General features: G+C 46.0%; 1 protein-coding gene across 1 annotated transcript in view; it reads right to left on the reverse strand.

Moving 5' to 3' along the window:
• Positions 1 to 21,690, reverse strand: part of CCDC146 (coiled-coil domain containing 146) — a 1,030,007-nt gene that overhangs the window by 611,015 nt on the left and 397,302 nt on the right. The window contains exon 6 of the mRNA XM_085654014.1: positions 5,063 to 5,239. Within this exon, the coding sequence (XP_085510140.1) occupies positions 5,063 to 5,239 (177 nt within the window). The remainder of the gene's footprint in view (positions 1 to 5,062; positions 5,240 to 21,690) is intronic.

Here is a 21,690-nt window from a genome sequence, read left to right on the forward strand (position 1 = left end):
TAAAGATTCAAGATCCTGAGGTCCAATATTGGACGCAGCCTGCCGTCCTTTTTCGGAATCAGGAAATACCGGGAGTAGCATCCCTGACCCCTCTCCTGCTCTGGAACCACCTCTATCGCACCTTTTTTTAGTAATGTCAGGACTTCCTCCTGTAGGAGAAGACGGTGATCCTCTGAGCAAGCCCCTTCACAAGGAGGGTAATTTGGAGGGAATTCCCGAAAGGGAAGGGCGAACCCTTTTTCTACAAGATCTAGTACCCAAAGGTCTGTAGTAACCGATTCCCAATCTTGTAGAAAATGGGTAAGCCGGCCCCCCCACAGGACCAACATGATCCAGAATGGTGGATCTAGGGCTGCTTTGCAGTGGTGGGAGGGGCTGAGGAGGAGGAAGAGGAGGGAAGAGGAGGAGGAGGAGAGCTGTCGGCCACGAGTGCGACCCCTGATTCTGCCTCTGTACCCCTATACAGAGTGCTTTGCTGCTGCTGCTGTGGCTGTCTGTATGTACGAAAGGTAGACCTTCCGGACCCCTGTACCTCTTGAATGAGCCTCTTGGCTGAGTTTGAAGGCCCAAAGATTTAGCCATGGCCTTACTCTCTTTAAACCTTTCCAGCGCAGCACCCGCTTTCTTGCCAAAAAGTCCAGAGCCATCAAAAGGCAAGTCCAAGAGCGTTGACTGGACATCAGGGGAAAATTCCGATGACTTAAGCCACGCACTCCTCCTAGTGGCAACAGAAGATCCCATGACTCTTGCAACCGAGTCAGCTGTGTCCAATCCACTCTGGATCACCTGACGCGCCGCAGCCTGGGCATCCGAAAGGATCTCATTGTAACCAACCCTATCCTCTTCTGATATTTTTGGGGCTAGCTGCTTTGCTGAGTCCATAAGAGCATGTATATAACGGCCCAAGAGACAGGTGGCATTCGTTGATTTAAGGGCCATGCTGGCCGAAGAAAAGACCTTTTTGGCCGACTGATCCAGTTTTCTTGCTTCCCTGTCACTCGGGACCTGGGGAAAAGAACCTGATGACTTTCTTGAACATGCAGCCTGAACCACTAGACTCTCCGGAAATGGGCGAGATGTCAAAAAATCTGGGTCCCCCGGAGCTGCCCTATACCTCCTGGCAATGACTTTAGGAACTGCCGAAGCAGAAAAGGGCTTACGCCATACCTCCATTACTGGCTCTATGATGGCTCTATGATGGCATGCAGTAAAAGGTTCAGAAACAGTAGAGGGAGAGTGCAGAACTTCTGTTAAGATGTTAGGCTTGAACTCTGCAGAAGGCAACTGCAGAACTTAAAGTTCAGCTGCCTTCCTTATAGCAGCATGGTATTGCGCCACATCCTTTGAAGGAGCATCAGAAGGAGGAGTAATCTCCCATTCAGGTGATAAGTCCAGGCCACTAGCCTCCTTCAACTCCTCAAAAACATCGTCAGATTCCATGAGTTACCCTTCCTCTACCTCCTCCATCAGGTATCTTTGCTCATCCAGCACCCTCTGTGCCGCCCTCCTAGACCTGATTCTCACAACCGGAGTCGGCGGCGCCATGACCGATTTCGACGGCGCCGGAGCCGGCGTCGAACGTGGATCCAAAGGGACAGTTGGCGTCGAACGAGGTAGAGTCGGCACTGGTGAAGAAGGGAGCGGCGTCGATGTCCTCGGCGCCGGTAGATGCCAAGACGGCGTCGCCGGAAAAAATGGCATGAAGGGAGCCTGAGGATAGGCTTGGGGAACTCCCAAACTGAAGGCCATAGGACCTGAAGGTGCACCAGAGGGGTACATGGCTCTGGAGAATACTCCGTACATCGCATTAAGATAATGCGTAGGGTCCTGACCTGGTCCTGGAAATGCAGGATAGTGCTCAGGCATCACCGGACTCGGGCCGACCGGTGCCGACGGTGGAATCAACGGAGCCGAAGGCTCACCCGGGGCCGGAGGCTCCTCACACGGAACCGGGGACGGAGCCAGAGATGGAACCGGGGCTGGAGCTGGAGAATGTTCCGGTGAAGCCACAGGTGACGACAGGCCAATAGGTGAATCCGGAACGGGCGAGGGAGACACAAAGTCCTTACGGCGTCGGGAGGGCGATGTCGATCTCGGAGCCGCATCCCTATTCGAGTGACGTCGAGATGAATGCCTCCTCTTTCTCTTGTGCTTCCTGTATTTGGAAGCATGCCCCGAAGTCGACTTCGACCTCGATTTTCTCCAGCCTCTTTTTTCTTTCTTCATCTTTGCAATGAAGAGTTTTGCTTCCCTCTCCTTAAGAGCCTTGGAACTCGTTTGCCATTCTGGTGGAAGCTTGGACCATAAGGCTTTCTAGCGGGAGGTGTTGTGTTAAGATAATAGTGTTACCTGGTGCCTGTCTGTGGCATTTGCCTACCTGCCTGTTCAGGGCAAGAACAAGGATTAGCCCAGGTGCTCAGTACTGGGTCAATTGGCCTCATTGAGTAGCAGTAGAGGTTCGGAGGATGCCTGCCCAGGCTGTCAGAACATTTGTCTTGACTTTCCTAGGAAGAAGTCTAATAACTGCACTGGTTGTTGTATCACCACGGCGAAGGAAGCACTTTCCTCTGTCGATGGCCCGGTAGGGAAACCAACCCAATGTCCAACCTGCTGCCTTTTTGTAAATCTATATTACGATTGTCATCATCATAGGGTGGAAGTGACTCATTCCCATTATCTCTATTATCATCTCCGAAGGTTAGTTTACTCTGGTCAGAGTCTGAACTGAAAAGTTGTTGGAGTACAACTCCACAGTAAAGGCATTGTTCTGTTTGAATCAGATAGTACAGGAACTGGGTGTGTGGGTTGGATTTGAGATGTCACCTTGGTCAAGGCAGGGATGAGTTTGGCTCAGAGTCAGACATGCTTATTGGTATGGTGTCCTCCTTCAGTACCAGCAGCACTGGTACTGGTGTCGATGCAGAAGGGAAAGCTGTAGATTTTGGTGCCAGAGTAGAAGTCAGCACTGAAGCAGGTCTGGATTCTTAGACGGATTTAGGAGGCACTCATGACGCAGAGGATCGATCTGCCGGCAGAAACCAGACTGGAGGACTCTGCTGATCCTTGGAGCCCTAAGTCATGCCAGAAGGAGTCGACGAGTACCAAAACATATCATGGCCCCTCTAAAGGCCTCAATCTGCTGCAACGTCACTGATGATCCAGGAACATCAGTGTGCTTTGGGATAAGTTGTGGAATCAGCTCCTCAGTGGAAGACTGGGAGTTAGAACTATGGGCACCGTGACGTCCTTGTGGCTTCTCTGGAAGACAGTGGTGGGAATTGGATGTATCTCGCTTACTCTTTTTGTGCTTCTGCTTCGATTTACTGAAAAACGAACTGCGACAAGGATCTCTCACAGGGATGTCCCCAAGAACACGAGTGGGTAGTGTCCTTGACTTTGAGCGGGACTTGTGCGATTTCTTTCAGTATTCAGCAATGCACAGCTTTGCTTTATGTTCCCAAATTGTCTTTGGATTCAGGAGGGCATACACAGTCTTCACAAGACTTGGAGTCATGCCCCAAACCCAAACCCTTGTGCTAATCTATCACAGACATGCACTTGTGACACTATAGACAAATCATTAGCAGCCTTCCTATGGAACCCTGCCTTCCAAAAATTTGGAAGGATTTATTTACTTAGCAAATCCAGGCCTCTTTTGAGTTTTATTTAGCTGTCTTTTAAAGCCATTAGTCTGACACATACATGGGTTTGACAAGTATATTGGCAGAATGTTATTGGAGACACTTGTGATGTTGCAGCTGCAATCCTTAGTGGAATCTTGTGCTCCACTGGACTTCTCTCCAAATGCAGTCTCCAAGGGAAGGGCTAGGAAAAAGATGTGAATGAAAACTATTTCCAGTTGAAAGCTGCATCTTATTTTAGGGTGGGCTAGGCTATTTTACATTTCTGTTTAATAAATCAAGCTTAACCATTTGCCACAGCTTACATTTTTATGATATCGGTGTGCCCAAATAAGGATATCTTTGCAGAGGAGGCAGGCTCAGATGATGGCCACTTGGGATATTTCGCTGGTCAAGTTGAGAAGCTATAAAAGCATGGCTGAACGTCTGCTAAGCCTCTCGGAATACACATGTGGGACAGAATTTGTGCGCTTACGGTGGGCCCAAAACCTATACTCCAAAATGTCAATGACCTTTCCCAAGTCAAAGAGGATGTCGTCATGCAAAGTTAGGTTGAAATTTGATTGTACATTTCCGAATGCATACAAAATAAAGAGGATCAATCAACATAGACTCCCGACTACTCACTAACCAGTAAACATTACTCATCGACTGTACGTTACAAGTCAATGCTCAGTCTAATGGATCAAACAATGAGGCAGATCCAAGGATTTACCAAGCACTAGGATGGCGAACACTTGAAATCCAAACTTGAGAGGCAAATCAAACCGCATGTGATGTTGAAAACACACAGTTTCAAACTTGTGCCTTAAAAGGGTCGAAACTGAAAAACATTGGACAGGTATCAACCCACTAATCAGACACTAATGTCCTTCACAAATGGCCAAACCTGACTTTTCCTCTTAGCGACTTTCAGTACTATGAAGCCCCCAAAACGAGGCACACAACACTACATCAGTAACAGAATAATCCCATTTGTCTTTCATATTCTGAAATATTAAACTGATTGAATCAAGCTGATGAATCAACAACTAGTGATCAGCACCAAAAACTGCAGTCTGAAGAGACAACCCCAAAGGTGATAAAATCGAGGAATCCTTAAACTATACATATACACTTTGAAAAAAATGTGGAAAACACTTGCTATAAAACCTCCATGTGTGGATCTGCAGGTGCTTATAAACTATAAGAGCAGTGATGGACTCGAAAAAATTACCACACTTGGGGTGTAACATTTAGATACAGTAAAATGCAAATGAAACTTCTTAGGATACCAAGTCAGGGTTTAAGCTATAGGAACATTTCACTAGGAATCTCAAGTTACAAACTTAATTCAAGTACTTTTGAGACTCTCAAAGATTCAATAAAGAAATACCTAAAGTTAACATTTTAAAAAACAGATATGCTTGTTTTTGTCTTACTTTTAAAACGTCTTGCTGTTCCAGGCACTTCTCGATCTCCTGCTCCTCTTTCTGAATATGCTTCTGCTTGAGCGTCACATCTTCCTTTAGTGCCTTAATTTCCATTTTCCTCTGGGTATTCTCTTTAGTCAGTTCTTCACAGGTTTGTGTCAAAACCTTACTTCTCTTTTCCACTTCCTATTAAGATGAGTGAACGACTTAGATTATACAAAGCAGAAACCGATTTTATGATGTTTTAACCTTACAAAGCCAGCTTGTAAGAGTTACTTTAATTTGACAAGAAACTGGGACCCTGTAGCACCTCTACTTTGACATATTTCATGTTTTGATTGAACTGGACATTTTAATTCTCAAGCATTGAAGCACTGTATGAATCTATTTCTTCATAAAGCGGACAAAGGCTATAACTGCATTAGCAAACCAAATATACCCTGTAATGTTCCAGTGTTATGAATGTTATATAAACGGTCAAACTGTAGTTCAATAATAACTACAGCGCACTAGGAGGAAACATCATTTTGCTCAGGCTTCAATAAGTATATTTTTTCACTTTTGATTACATAACACATTTTGTTGATTTGTGCATGCACAGTTAAACCATACGATAACAATATTGACTCAACGTGTCTCACATTCGCGTGCCTGGTTGTCAGTACATGCCATGCGGCTTCAATTGAAGCTTCAAAACCTTCTAGTTCCCAAATCTCAAGTTATTTAATACTCATCTCACGTCTCATGTTAAGTTCAAGGTCAGTGCGGCCCTCCAGCGTACTGAGTCCAGGGGGCTTAATTTCCATTGTTGCACAGTGATCCATGCCTCTAATCCATTCATCCAGTGGCGAGGCACGCACCCTCTCCAGTGCCGAGCTAAATTTCTCTTTGCCATCAGGAGGGTCACAGGGATTAGTGAGCGAGAAGCATACTCCCGCCCATCCCCCCTCCCGCCGCCAGCGTTTCCATGATGCCCAACAGAGCAATTTTAGGGGTCCAGATCTAGTGGCCTACCTATCACTCGCCCAACTATTTTGTTGACCCTTTTCCAGTAGTTTTGTGCCTCAGAGCACTCCCAGAGCACATGGTAGAAAAAGCCTGGGGAAAAATGGCACCGGAGACACTCTGGTCCCCTGGCATGGCCCATCTACCATAGTCAGGCTTTGGGTGTAGTAGATTTGTTGTAGATATTTAAATTGCATGAAGTGAAAGCACATGGAAACTGCCAGCACTCTAGGTTCCATTTTCACCTCTGCCTACTTATCGCTCTCAAGGGCTCCCACCTCCAACTCCCACTTTGTCTTCAGTTTCACTAGAGGAACTAGTGTGTTGGTCACTAGCGATTTATATAGTCAGGAGATTCCACTCTTTCCCAAATCATCAGTTATCAGTTTACACTCTTAGGGAGTGCTCACAATTTCTCTTTATTACGTTGGAGTGCATGCTGCAGTTGCAAATACCGGTAGAACTGGGAGCAGTAAAGGTGGAATTCGGTCACTAATTCTTAGAATGATTTTATATGACCCTCCCCCAGACATCCCCTAGTTTGGAGATACTTATGAGGTCCTAGTTGCTGACCAGTGCCAAGCCCATTGCCTCAGATTGGCCATATTCCCTGCTCACCCGCCCTGCTCCCACCAGAAATAAGACCTACAAAAACAACATACTAACCAGCTGGTGCACAAATGACCTCAGGGAGTCCAAGCACAACTGCAAACAGCTTGAGAGAAAATGGAGGCTCGAAAAAAAACACAACAAGGTTCAAGTTCAAACTACCCTCAACTTCTACATCAAAAACTACAAGATGCAAAGAAAAAAGCCCTAATTCTCAGACTCGAAGCCAGCTCCAACAACGGCAAAAAACTTTTCACCATCGTCAATGAGTTCTAGAATCCTACAGCTGCCAATGCCGACATCATGCCATCCCAAGCACTCTGCAGCCACCTCTCAAACTTCTTTGTACAGAAGATTGCCAAGATATACAACACATTCGACCAACAGCATACCGATATGAACTCCCTTGACCAGCTGGACACCTCCTTCATTATCAAACAGCATCTAAGCAACTGGATGCCCCTCTAGAAAGAAGAAATCACCCTCCTGATGAATACCATCCACTCAGGAGACCCCTCAGAGCCATGCCCCCACTTCATATACAATATTGGAAGAACCATCCTTTCCCCTGTGCTCACCGCTATTATCAAAACTCTCCATGGAGAAAGCCATCAATACCCAACTCGCAGACCTCCTAGAGCTCAATCAACAGCTAGACAGCTCTCAATCAGGCTTTAGCACCACCCACAGCACAGAGACAGCACTTATTACAGGCACCGATGACATCACAAGCATCCTCGACCGAGGAGAAACAGCCGTACTCATCCTGAACCTCTTCACAGCTTCCAATATGGTCTCCCACAAGTAGCTCATCAGAAAGCTTTAGCACTTGGCTCACTGCAAACCGGCCCTCAAGTGGAGATCCTCCTTCCTCATGGACAGAAGTCAATAAGTTATACTACCCCCCTACATCACAGAACCCAAGAAACTCACTGGCAGAGTTCCTAGAGAATCGTCGCTCATCCCAACACTCTTCAATGTCTACATGACACCCTTGTGAACATTGTCAAAGCCCATGGAATCAATACAGTAGCAGACGACACATAGCTCATGCCCTTCATTACCAACTCAAACCAGCACCACCGAAGCAAACTTTGCCAAACTGCATGAGCAACATCGCTGCTAGAATGAAAAACAACTCCCTCCATCTTAACACAGACAAAACTACAGTCCTAATCTTCTGCAACAGCCACTCCCCCTGGGATGCCTCTTGAGTATCTTCCAGAACAGAACACATGGGCTACTCTTCTGAATGCAGGTCAGGATTTGCACCAGGGCATTAGAGGAGAGGCAGTGAAGGTTTTTTTTTCCTATGGGTGATGGCAAGGTATGTGCAGATTTATGCTCAGGGTTCAGTGTTGAGATAAAAATATGGGGTTTTCTGTTAGATATAAAGGTTATTGGTATAACAAACCTTTAACTAAGTCAGGCTTGCACTGGAACCCAAAGACAGGAAGCCACAAAGCAACATTTACAGAAGTGAGGTTAAGTTTTCAAAGCATCTGGCTCTGTTTTGTAAAGTTTTTACCACTGGGGAGGTATGATGAATGAATGAATGAAAAAGATTTATAGAGCGCTACAAATGCCAAAAGGTGTCAAGGCGCAAATAGTCTTCGGAAGAAGAAAAATAGAAGAAGCTAGCTGGTGGCTGTTAACTAGTCAACAGTCAGGTCTTTAAAGGCTTAGGGAATAAGGTGCGGTATTGAAGACTAGAAATTGAAGTGGGAAGAGAGTACCACAGCGTGGATGCCGCCACTAAAAAGGCTCTGCCTCCCCATCTTGATCTCTTTTACTTAGGTGTCATAAGAAGATATTTTCCTGAAGACCGAAGCTGTCGGGGGGGGGGGGGGGTTTAGCAGTGAAGTATATTCCTGAGTTGTTGAGGGCCTCTGTTGTTAAGGACATTGTGGACCAGGAAGAGCGTCTTAAAGGTGATTCCCTTGGTAACAGGAAGCCAATGAAGTTTAAGAATCCCTTCAGAGACAGACTGAAATTTAGGGATATCAAGAATCAGTCTAGCAGCCGCATTTTGGACTAGCTGCATTTTCGTAAGGACTGTCTTGTTAATGTCCAGATAAAGGGCATTACAATAATCAAGTCTGGACATAAGTGCCAAAATCACCTGTTTGTGTACCTGAATAGAAAAGAAGGGAAATACTTTTCTCAGGGATTTAATTATCCAGGAGCAGGTCGAAACTGTCCTGTGTACCTGTAGGTTAAAGAATAATTTGCTATCTATCAGTACTTCCAGGTTTTTTGCAGAGTCCATTGTGTAGGTCAAGTCCCTAACCTGTCTGGCCAACGCAAATTGGACCATACAGAGGGTTGCCCGCTAAAAATCAGGACCTCCATCCTGTCCCTGTTTAAACGTAGGCAATTTCTCTCCATCCAAGTGGCAACTGCCTGCATACCGATTTTAAGATTAGAGGCAGTTCCATTGAGCTCCTTTGATGTCATGCAACTGTGATGATAAGAGTCCATAAGGTGTCATAGTCTGCTGCCATGTGGTAGGGCACTTTTATTTGCTGTAGTAGTTTGTTATGTATTTAATCCAACCTTTTAACTAAGGAATTGTGAGTGGCAACGATACTAAGCATGTACGGCTCTTCAAAGTGGGAGCATTCAGCAGTTCGGTTAGTACACAATCTTTAGGGATACAAGGGTTTTCATACCTAGTGTTATATATCAAAATACAACATGATTGGAAAAGTATTGTAGTGAGCATAGCAGAAGGTTGTGCATGGTTTGATCGCCTCTCTGTCCTCTCCCTAAAGAAGATGGGTGTAGAAATGTTGCATAGGATTACCCTGACCGGCATGCCAATTGACCACTTATGTTTCTTCCTTTGGGCGAGATGATGTCGTGGGTATACACATACTAGCCTAGAGAGACCCCAACGATTTGTAAATGGGTAATCAGTAAAGCAACATTGGTGTGATAAGTTGAAATCCATGTTTGAGGCCCAGGACAGTGAGGTGATGTGTTCTAGATCCACACTACCACTTTATTGGTCTATAGAACATGAAATTATTCTTGGAATAAATCATTTGATAGCCTTAAATGGTTTACTGTCTATAATTAGCTTTTATATTTTGAATAAACAGTAGGGTGGGTGGGCAAGGGGCCTATGAATTTATAATTTTGTCAGTCTGCATGCCCTGGTTTATGTGGGTCTTGGTCTGTGAGTTGATGGCAGCAAGTGGGTGCATTGTTGCTCTCTCTGAAAGTAAGAATATTTGCATCACAGATACCACCTTACTCTTTTCTATCCCATTTCCTTCACAGTTCCTTCCTGCCTTACCTTTCTCCTATCTCCACTCTACGTTTTTCTCTTTTCCTTCAACTCTTCTTGCCAATGTCACAGAGTATGATTGCAGCCCTTTCTCTACTATCACTATTCTCTCTCCTGTGGTCTTCCATTCTGCTCCACGTCTCCCACAACGTCTCTGCACCACCCAGATAGTACTGCAAAGCACCCACAACATTTGCACCTGCACTGCACTTACATCGCTAGTCACCTGCACTGCACTCACATTGTGTGTCACCTGCATTGCAGTTACGCCACCTGACAGCAGCACAGTACCCATTTCCACTGCCACTTGCTCACCCCTTCACGTAGTAGCCTTTGAACTGAACCCACGCTCAGGAACACTGGCACCTGCAGTACATCTCTGCCACTTACGCCACCATGTCCACTAAATTGCTTTTGAATCGTAGCTGGACCCACTGGAGACTGCACCACCCGTCACTGGCACAGCACCTGTATTCATAAGTACCTCCTTGTAACAGCATGTAGGACAGAAGACATACAACAAGGCAAAGACAGACAGCTACGGAGATGAAGAGATTCAAATTCTGAGGTTGATGGGGAAAAGCAGAGAGATACTGCGGAGATATTGTGGTGCATGGACTGGCAGACAAATAAACTAAGAGACATAGGGAAGTAAGACAAGGGGGTATCAATACGGACATACATATATGAAGGGAGACACAGACATATTGGAAGCCCAGGCAAGGAGATACGCAGACATGGGCAGACGTGGACAGAGCCACAGTTGAGAGATGTAGACATGGACATTGGGGTGATGTTGGAACTGGGAGACACGGACACTACGAAGACACTGGAGGGACAAAAACACTGATAGAACACAGACTGTGGGGGGACACAAACAATGGGGGGGGGGGGAAGGTTTGACAAGGACAAATAAGGGTCAAGGAGAAAGAGTAGACGGGCATAATGAACATGCCATGAAAGTCAACTTATCATTTTAATCTTTCATCGTATTAATGTTGGCACTTAACTATACAAACCATAAATTTCTTATTCTGAAATGTACTTTTTTTAATTATTCATAATTTATTGTATTTTCTGCATTTGCACTTTTGTGGCCCTGGAGGCCTAATGAAGTTATTCGACTGACTGAGAAAACCCTCACCGTACAAACCAAAACATTCAAACTTACGTTGGGCAAAGGATGGTCAAATTACAATTCTACGGGGGCTTGGCCATGAGGTACGACATGGTGGACGCTTCGTAGACGAGCTCCATGAGCTCGTACAATATCCTTTTTTAATCCTGCTCACCCGCATTCGATGTCGATATCTCCAGCCCTCCCTTAACGTACCGGACACACTGAAGTGCGGCGGGGCTCTGAGCGGCGGCAGTTGCGACTGGGAACCCAGCAATTGCAGCCCCCATGGGAAGTGAGGTCGACAGACCAGTCTTCCCTTTGGGTATTCGCGCAAGACAAGGGACAGGGTCTTAGGTGGTTTAGGGGGTGGGTTTGGGGGTGGTGTTTAGCTAAGGTTTTAAAGGGGGGCAGGAGAAGAAGTTCTTCCTCTTCCTGTCCCCAGCGCCGTCAGGGAAGTGTTAGGAGTTATTGTTGACCACCCTCTAACCCAACTTGTTTCCAGAGTGGGAAAGGGTTTAAATAAAGCGTGCCAGTTTAGGACGGGTTGAAGTGGGGTGTTGGCCGTACTTAGGAAGGGGGGGGGGGGTTGAAATCCATGACGGGCATACTCACCCTTCTGGGGAGGGGGATGCAGGTGCAAGGTGGGGGTGCGGCAAGCAGGAGTGCGATGGCTGGAGATGCTGGAGGAGGTTGAAAGAGAAGTGAGGAAGCGAATGGTATAAGTGAAGAGGTCGCTGGGTGATTTGGGATTGAGTAATTGGAGTGTGCGATTGTGGCCCTGCTCTTAGTGGATATCGACAGGGTATTCGACTCGCTAGGTTGGACGTATCTGTTCGCTCTCTTACAGCGTTTGAACTTTGGCCCCCCCGACTCTCGTCATATATTAAACTCCTATATACTGACCTTTCGACCTCTGACCAAATAGCTGGTGCAGAATCTGCTCCTTTCCCCATAGGACGCGGTACCCGTCAGGGTTGCCCCCTCCCCCCATATTTATTTTTTCTAGCCATGGAACCATTGGCTGCATGGGTTTGTATCGATGCCCAGGTTAAGGGCTTTGAAGGGCCCGGGGGGTTCTTGGATCGGATCGCTCTCTATGCTGAAGATGTCCTGTTTTTTCTTACGGACCCGCATCGGAACGAACCGCGTATTCTCCGCATAATGCCAATTTCGCCCAGTATACAGGCTTGTATATGAACACTAAGAAATCTATACTGTGGCCGATACATGGGGGCCCAGATAGGGGTGCCTGGATGGCAGAGGTGACGATGGCTACCACTAGTCTTAAGTACCTTGTACATCTCGGACACCCAATCGATTTTATGGGAAAAGAACATAGCCCCTATCTGGACGCGCACAGATGGAGTCGTGGTCGCGTATACCCCTCTCTAATTTGGGCAGATCAGCCATTTTTAAAATGGTATCCCTTCCTCGTCTCCTATACCAACTACAGAACCACCCCTTTCAGATAGTGCCCTCCTGGTTCCGATGGCTGAACTCTAGGCTCAGTCCCTTTTTGTGGCACAATCAAGCTGCTAGGGTGTCCCTTAAGACGTGCTTCCAATCAACCTATTGTGGGGGTATCGCGACCCCTGATATCCAATCATATCGTGTAGCCTCCCACCTTTTAGTCTTAAACGACTGGTGGTATAGTATTAGCAATGATCCAGCATATCGGATTGAGAAATGGCTGATGGAGGACATGTTGCCACACCGATTGCTATACACGTAGAGAGAGCAACGTAAGCTACCGCCTGCTACTCTACTTGTTTTTGGTGTGTGGACCGACTCTCAGCGCCGGGTGGGATGCTGCAGCGATTGACGGGGGAGACCGCCCTCTGGCAGAGTGGCCTTATGCCGCAGGTAACCACGCTGGTAGGTTTTATACAATGGGACGCTGTAGGTATATCTACCCTAGGCTGGGAGACGTTATGCATGGTAGCACGTTGAAACAGTTTCAAGACAAGATAAGAATATGATATGCCACATACTCAATTTTACAAATACTTACAGCTGAGACATGCCTTAACCCCATATACTGCTCACCTGGACTCCCTTCTCGAATTCAACCCTATTGAGGCTAAAGTGTTTAGGGGGACTTGGGGGAATCATAAAACTGCGAAGATTTACCAAACGCTAGTGACAAATCTCACCACGACACTTGATCCCCTTCGTGAGAAATGGCAGACAGACTTGGGTTCCCTGGACAGTGACGACTGGAGAGAAGCCCTGGAGTTCCCAAGATACGCAGCGATTGCATCTCGTCTTAGGCTTATTCAATTCAAGTATTTACACCGTACTTATTTCACTAGATACCGGCTATGGAGAGCGGAACTAAACGACTCCCCCAGGTGCCTAAGATGTGATGGCGCTGAGGGTACACTATTGCATACTGTTTGGAGCTGTGATTTGCTGGGTCGGTTCTGGAGGGGGGTTCTTCGATGATTATCGGAGGTGTTGGGCTGGGTTATACCTCATTCGCCTAGGTTGGATCTCCTGCATATTACAGACGAAATTAAGGGCAACATCTATATATTATTGTTCTTGGGTCTTGCGAAGGCGTGGAAGGATCCGTCTCCACCCAAATAGGGTGCCAGGAGGGCGGGTCTTGACTGGTGTATGGGGCAGGAACAACCCATCTCTAAAGCGCGAGGGTGCCCTCAGAAACATGGGCGGACTATAGGGGCCTTGTATTGGAACCACCTTTGCCACACCCAGCTGAAATCGAAAATATATAATGACTCAACATAGGGCAGTAAGGATGTACAGTTAGATATGATGTGGGTGGAAGGGCTGGAGGGGCTTGACCGGGATATTGTTTTGCAGTATACGACACAGGGTTTTGAAATGTTTAGGGCTGTCGTTTACGGGCCCTAATGGTTCAATTGTTTGTTTTATTAAAAGTATGTAATAGTCACCTGCTCAATATTCAATATATGGATATTTGTATACTATACTGATTTTGTAATGTCTACAATTACTATATTTGCTGACTTAATAAAAAGAGTTTTGGAAAAAAAAAAAGAAATTACAACTCTATACTGAGGTACCCCATGCCAGGAAAATATCACAACTTGCAGGATCCAAACAAGTGTTGCAGTACCAACATCAAGTTGGAGAGAGCCAAAAATCAGCAAAGGCAATGTGCCCTGAAAACATTCCCCCAAGGATAAACACGCATTTCTTTAGTAAACGGCCTCCAAATTTAAGCAAGGTAGGAATAAGATCAGTTTTGTGAGAGGGATAGATTTTGGCCATAGGCTCTGAATGCAAAACAACAAAGAATCATCTGCTGCATAGAGGCTAGGCTGGACAAACACAAACTATTTTGTAGTGTCCAATATTTAGATAATAGTCTCAATAAGTGAGTTGTGAGGATGTTTATGTTTTAAGTCCTCACAGAAAATGCCTCTCACATGAGATTTATGATATATTTGGCAACCAGTGTTTCGATTTCTCTACATGAAATGTCCTTTGTTTTCACTAGCAAGAGCGATTCAGGAAATATATGTTTAGTAAAAAAATGAGGCTACAACTAACAAGATAAGTCCTCGCGTGGGGTTGCAGCACTCATTTTAATTATAGATATTACTTTTAACCGCACCATTAAACACCCCTCATTTTCCCCCCAGATTTAGAAACAAGTCACCGTCCTTGGATATAGCGGTTGAAACACGTCAACACCCTTTGAGGGTACAGGAACACAGGGAACATTATCCCATGCCCCCATACCTGAGAATTCAGCTGAGGGGGTTCGAAAGGTTTTTTACCCTACTCCTTGAAATAAATGGAGTGTACTGGAACATTCCCAAGTGACCTGGGGGTAATATGGGCACTAGAGACATACGGACACTAGGGACCGGTGTTTATAATGTTTCAATGTATTTTAAAATGAATGGAACGAATGTGCTTGATGTGCATACGCTCCTTTGCACAGGTGATGTGAGATGGATTAAGCCACGCCCTATTTACAACACTAAGTTAGCATAACCGAGATCATGGTTAACAAGCAAGCTTGTCGTTTCTGCGGCGCTGCACACAACACTGTTGTTATGTGTTATTCATTTTAGAAATGCTGACTCGACTTTGCCTTACAGGATAGCGAACTGTTGATGCACATTCTTAACCGTGAAATGTGCCCTTGGTCTGTACATCATGCAAAGAATGCGTCTGGGTCACTAGAAGGTACAGAGTGTTGTATTTAGATTGATCGTACCACTTGTTAGACATATCATGCATACAGCTGCCAATATTTGAAGGACAAGCGTCTTTAATATTGCAGAACAGTTTGGTTTTACATTCATTCGAACAAGAAGAGCTGATGCATGCTGTGAGAGCTGATCCTTTGATGGGATTCTACTAAGCTGATCTATACGGTATGGGGTCCCCCCTGTTAGCCTAAGAGACCTTCTAATAGTCTAATAATAATAATGTATTAGATTATAGTGAAAGGAGTGTGGCCGTATACCACGGTCATTAATAGTATGATTGCTCCTTTCATTCTATATGGTATTATAATAATGCTAATGATTCTGATCTGTATTGTTAGTCTGCTAGTGTTAGCCAAAGTACTGCATCTTAGGACGCGAGGTTTATAAAATAAACTCTTTAAACTTTACCGTGTCTGTATTATTATGTTGTGGACTAATAAATAAGTACGAACAGGTATTTCGGATTCCCACCACTCCTGAGAAATATCTAAGTCGCTTGTTCTGGTTTGTCTATACATTGGGACCACCTAGCTAGATCTAGGTTAACGAATGAGATACTGAGCTAGTCGAATAAGGGGTTCTGGGGGGAGTTTTCTGGTACACCACAATTCTCTGAGGTCCTGGTCTCCTGCGCATAGTTCTGTGCAAAAGCAGAATCCCTGCAACATGGCGCACCTAACGTTTGGTCTTAACGTCTGAGACGCTTAGTAGTGCTGATTTTAGTCCACAACAACCCTCGCTCTCGTTTCCGGAAAACTTGAGTGACGGTTTAACCTACCTAGGTTTAGACTAAAGGTTCTATCAAGCTTGAAAATTAAAAAGGTTATAATTTTTGAGCCCAAGTGCTACTGTGTAAATCGTTGTTTCTCTTTAAGGAGTCCTTATGACGGTTAATATTCCCGCTCATAGTAGGGTTCCTCTGTGCGCTCATTTGAGGACGTATGGGGTTCGTGATGACGGGATGTCCGTAGTCTTTGTGGTCAGTGCTGATACCACCTACCCGTATGAGTTGTTTTACTCATGGGTGACCTTTGCGGAGGTGGATACAGACGATAATTTGTTCCACGAATATACAGCCTCGGCTGTACCTGCGGCTTATGCCCCATATTGGACTCTGGAAATTCCTATTTCTGCCTGGCAGCATACAATTTGGTTTAATGGCGCCCTCCCCCATGAGGTCGTATCGGCGAGAATGGGCCCGGTGTCAATTGCAGGGGCTACATGACCGGTACTGGCCGGATATACTCCACACCCACGCTACATGACGATAGGCGTGGGTGATTTACGAACACTACACACAGCCCTGATTACGGTCCATAGGGCTTTAGTGCAGTATGTGTCACGCACAGTTCAGGTGGGAGCACCTGCGGTTGCTGGACACGGGGCGGATCACCATCACGAGGTGGTGATTAGCTCTGTTATGGTTAACGCGGTTGTCGGCAAGCGCCCCCTCAGTAAGGATGAATTTCCTTACTGGCTTGCGGAAAAATTTGATCAATTAGAAGCCGTGTTTCCAAACACTACACCTGTGGATAAACACAGGATACTCACCATTACTTTGCCGAAAGACCTAGTCCCTGCACTTGTTGATTGTGACAATTGGGGCAAGGTCTTTGCTGCGACATATTCGAAGTGCTACGGCACTCCGTCTATGGCTGTACTACCCTCCGTCATCAAGAAAGTTCAAGAAAGTCATGGTGCGGAGGCAGCTATTGAGTTGGGAATGAGGCTTGTCGACAGTTTCGATGTGGTTTGTTCCATGGTAATGGGCAACCTCAAAGGAGATGCCATGCAGTTCCAAGTTGGCAATATGCTGGAGCTTCTGGCTGATGAAGACAAGCCTCGGCAGTTCGCAAAAATTATTGCGAAAGCCTACAGGATGGTTGGACGTAGTGCCTTAGGTGTAAAACCCACCATCAAAATTCCAGATGATTTGCGCGATCGTACTCGTATTAAGTCACCTGATAGGTTTCAGGTTTCTAAACAACGCTCTCCTCGTTCTTCACAGGAAACATAGACTTCGCACTCTGGTGGTGGAGATCGAGGCAGAGGACGGGGCACTCAAGGTCGAGAACAGCCCCGCCAGACTGACGGTAAAGGCAAGCAAGAAGACGCTGCCAGACCACGTCCACCGTTTCAGAACAAGAAAGTTGCTGCTATCTCAGCGAGATATGCCTCAGATGGTCAGGACACAGCTTCGAAACCTGACATGGGCACTAACGCTGCTAGACAGCGCAGCGGAGGTTACAGTAGTGCGAGAAGCATTGCGTCCATTTCTGGCGGCGACAGCAACTGACATATATGTGACAGTTGAAACTGCTGATACTCGCGTAGCCCCCCCAGAAAGATTATTTGAAATAGTCCTTAATATTGAGGGTGAAATACAACGCAAAATTAAAGGGGTTTTTGGGATAATCTTACCACCACATATGATATTCTTTTGGCGGAGAAAGATTGGCCTCCGGCTTTCGTTTTGGACGCCCCTAGGGGCGAGGAAGTTATACTTCCTTCCTTTGGGCACGCAGTGCCCACGGAGGAGTCTACTAGGTTGGCCGGGGAGTGGGCGCAGGTGCTTGCGCCTGCGTTATATCGTAATCAGGTTGGATGGGACAAATGTTCTCCCAATCATGAGATTCCGTTGCGATCCGATCCCCAGCCTCAACCCCAATATCCCATGCGTCGCGAGGCTAGACCTCACGTCGCGTCAATCCTTGAACAATTGGAATATCAAGGAGTAATTGAGACATGTGGTCACCCATGAATAATCCTTTATTCACTGTAACGAAGCCTGACGGATCGTACCGCCTAGTTTTGGATTACTGGCATTTAAACTCACATTGCCGGACGTGTGCGGTACAAAATACTCATAGTTTGGCTCTCGTGGATAGTCTTGTGAGAAAACGTTACAAAACTACGCTTGACTTATCCAATGGCTTTTATTGCCATAATCTGGCCCCTCTTAGTTATGAGTGGACAGCATTCACCTCGGGTGGCAAACAAAAATTGTTCAAAAGGCTCCCGATGGGCTATAAGAACAGCCCTGGAGTTTTTGCCGCTCGCGTGGTCTCTCTCTTGGAGATGGTAGACCCAGAAGCATACTCGTATGTCGACGACATCTATCTGACAGACGACGAGTTGCTTCCACGCCTTGCTCGTGTGGATAACATAGTGACTATGTTTGCAGACTTCGGTTACAAGTTTAACTTTAAGAAGTCGCACATTGCTGAATTTACAGTGTTGTTCTTGGGGTACGAACTCAATAATGAAGGTTGAGGCTTGGCACCACAGTTCCTTGAGAAATGCGCAAACCTTCGTATCCCTACGACATTGAAAAAATTACAATCCTTGCTGGGTTTTCTGAATTTCGGTCGATCCTACATTCCTGATTATGCCCAGCGTATCAAGACACTTTATGCCTTGATTCAACCAACTTATACCAGATCTTGCTGGCTGCCAGAGCACACGTTGGCATTGTACACTTTGCAAACTGATCTTCTTACGGCTAAATATCTAAAAACTCGTGACAACCACACCAAACTGGTAATTAGAATTGTTCCAGGCGCGTAAGGTTTCACGTACTTAACGTTCAATGAGGGTGACACAGTCCCCATTGCTTACAAATCTCATCTGTACACTTCGGCTGAGCTGCGATTTTCCACTGTTGAAAAAGTCTTGACAGCAGTTCAGATGGCGATCCTGAAAGAAGGAGCGCTATCACAAGGAAAACGCATGCTGGTGGTAACACCGTTTCCTGCTCTTGAAGCAGTCACTAAGGCTAGTGTACCAAATTCTAAGGCTTTGCATCCAAGGTGGATACAATGGGCGACCTCCTTAGCTTCGCCTGATGTCGAATACATCTTTGATGCGGCGTTGCAGACCCAGGAGAGTTTGGAGTATGAATTCGTTCATCCTGCTCCGCAGTCATTGCGCCCCATCGAGGAATACCATTGTGTCATATACACCGACGGTCGGCGCAACCCGCGACTGGATCAAGGCACGCTTATTCAGCGGCTTGCGCAATTGTAGTCGGTACTTTCGTGAATGGAGAGTTCAAATCTGATGCAGTGCATACGCAGTCATTGGGTGATTGTACCGCGCAACTGGCGGAGCTTCGTGCTCTGGTGCTTGCACTTGAGTTTGCTGATCACAGAGTCACTACTCTTATAGTGAGTGACTCTTACTATTGTGTTCAATCTTACAACGACAATATACTTTTTTGGATTATGAATGGTATTCTTGATTCCAAAGGTTGCTCAGTAAAGCATAAAACAATTTGGTCTCGAGTGTCAGAACTCAAAGGGAGTCTGCCACTTGTGGATGTAATTCACACTCTTGGTCACCAACGAGTTGGTGTCCATGCTGTCGGTAACAGTTTGGCTGACGAGGCAGCTAAAACCGCAGTGGCGACATATTTAGTAGCAGCAGTTACAAGATCAAAATCTAAGATAGATGCAGACATCTTAGCAGCTATAGCTGCTTCTGAGACAGGGACAAACTTCCCTAGAGGTTTCCCTTCTCGATACCATTATCACTTAAGTCCTGATAACGTCCCATTAGTGAGGATTAACTACGTTGGTGATAGATTGATTCCCAACGCGGACTGCAGACCAAATCTGATAACAGCTGCCCACGAAGGTGTTGCGTCTGCGCATGCTGGAGTGTCAGCAACTGTCTCTCTTTTGCAGCAACGTTACTGGTGGTACGGTTTGTATAAACAAGCGCGGGCTTATGTACTCAATTGTGACATTTGCCAGCAGATCAAACCTTCTTCTGTTGCGCGTCCACCTCCAACGCAGCTGCATATATCTAATCAACCACTGGCGTGTGTTTATTTTACCTCTGATACTGCGTACAAGTTCATCTTGGTTGCAGTGGATTCGTGCACACGTTTTCTGTGGGTGTGGCCACAAAGGAGTGCTGATGCCAGGACTGTCATCAAAGCATTGCGTGTCTTTGTAGGGAGTTTTGCGTGTGGTACCTTACACTCTGATCAGGGCCCGGCGTTCGCCTCTAAGGCTTACAAAGAGGCTATGAGAAGTTTGGGGGTCCAAGTCAAATTTTCGTCTCCATACCGGCCTGAGGGCAATAGTGTTGTGGAACGGATGAACCGTGACCTAAAGCAATCGTTGACAGCCAAGGTGTTAGGTACAGGCCGGAACTGGCTTGCAAACTTGTATGACGTCCAACGTGCACTTAATAATCTCTCTAGAAGGTCTCTGGTTGGGAGGGCCCCTTACATGATGCTCTTTGGAGTGAGAATGTTTGATCCGGACCTTGACGGTCTAGACATGGCGGCGGCTGCCGCCCCTTTTGACCTGGATGACCACTGTGCTGTATTGCAGAATCTACAAGAAGCAAGAGACACTCTGGCAAAAGAACACGTGCCCTCTGCATCAGAAGAAGCGCTCCTGATTCCGGTGGTCGGCTGGCTGCCTCGAGTTGGTGATCTGGTCCGTGAGAAGGTGTAGAACAAGAAGGAGTTTGGCCCCTCTTATCGTGCACCAGTCCCAGTGCTTGGTGTATTGGGTACACGTACAGTTGTTTTACCACCACTTCCTGGTCGCAAAGAAAAAAGGTACATTTCAATTGAAAATGTCAAGCTACACAGGGTGGCCGATTCTCCATAGTATGACACCTTCGGTTTCCTGCCCTTCAATGCTGAGAAACTCTGTTGTGTTACCACCATCTGTCTTCGTGCCTGAAGTTTCCATTGAAATGATTGCAGTTAATGATCCGCCACCTACTGCTGGTGGTTTGCCCGCTGATCCTGAGTATGCTTATCCTACAGAAGTCGCTTTGCCCCTTTTAAATGCAACAACAGTTACACAGTCACGTTCTTCCTTTGAAACTGAATCATTGACTTCCACTGTCCCTTCCAAAATCTCTATATTTTTTGCCTGGTTCAAGAGACATTTTTTGGTTGCACCTTGGACTTACATCTGGTTGGTGCTGATTTGTATTTTTTTATTCATGACAATTGGCTTTGTGGTAGTGTTTTTTAGACTTATCAATGGACACTACCTGAATGAGCGTTCTACAATTCAATTAATTGATGGAACTTTGGCCCCCCATTCCTCATCACACATCATGAAAAGAGACCAGACGTTTGTGAACATCACCGCCTGGCCTGTACGTGATGGGATTGCTTGGGATGTGGTGAACTTTCAAATTCATGGTCCCACCGAAGTTATTAATGTGCCAACTGTTTTTCGTGTTTCTATGGGTGATGTAGTTAAACAAAACATCCGCTCAGATGATTGGGATGTACAAGCAATAGAAGCACTGTTTTCTGATTTAAAATATTATGCTGCATTTGATCCTGAAGATCTATATTTAAATACTGCGAACTATGATGAGCAGTTTTGTTTTCAACATTATGGCACACATTTCCTACACAGAG

Source organism: Triturus cristatus, chromosome 4_1, assembly GCF_964204655.1.
Source record: "Triturus cristatus chromosome 4_1, aTriCri1.1, whole genome shotgun sequence".
NCBI classification, from domain to species: domain Eukaryota; kingdom Metazoa; phylum Chordata; class Amphibia; order Caudata; family Salamandridae; genus Triturus; species Triturus cristatus.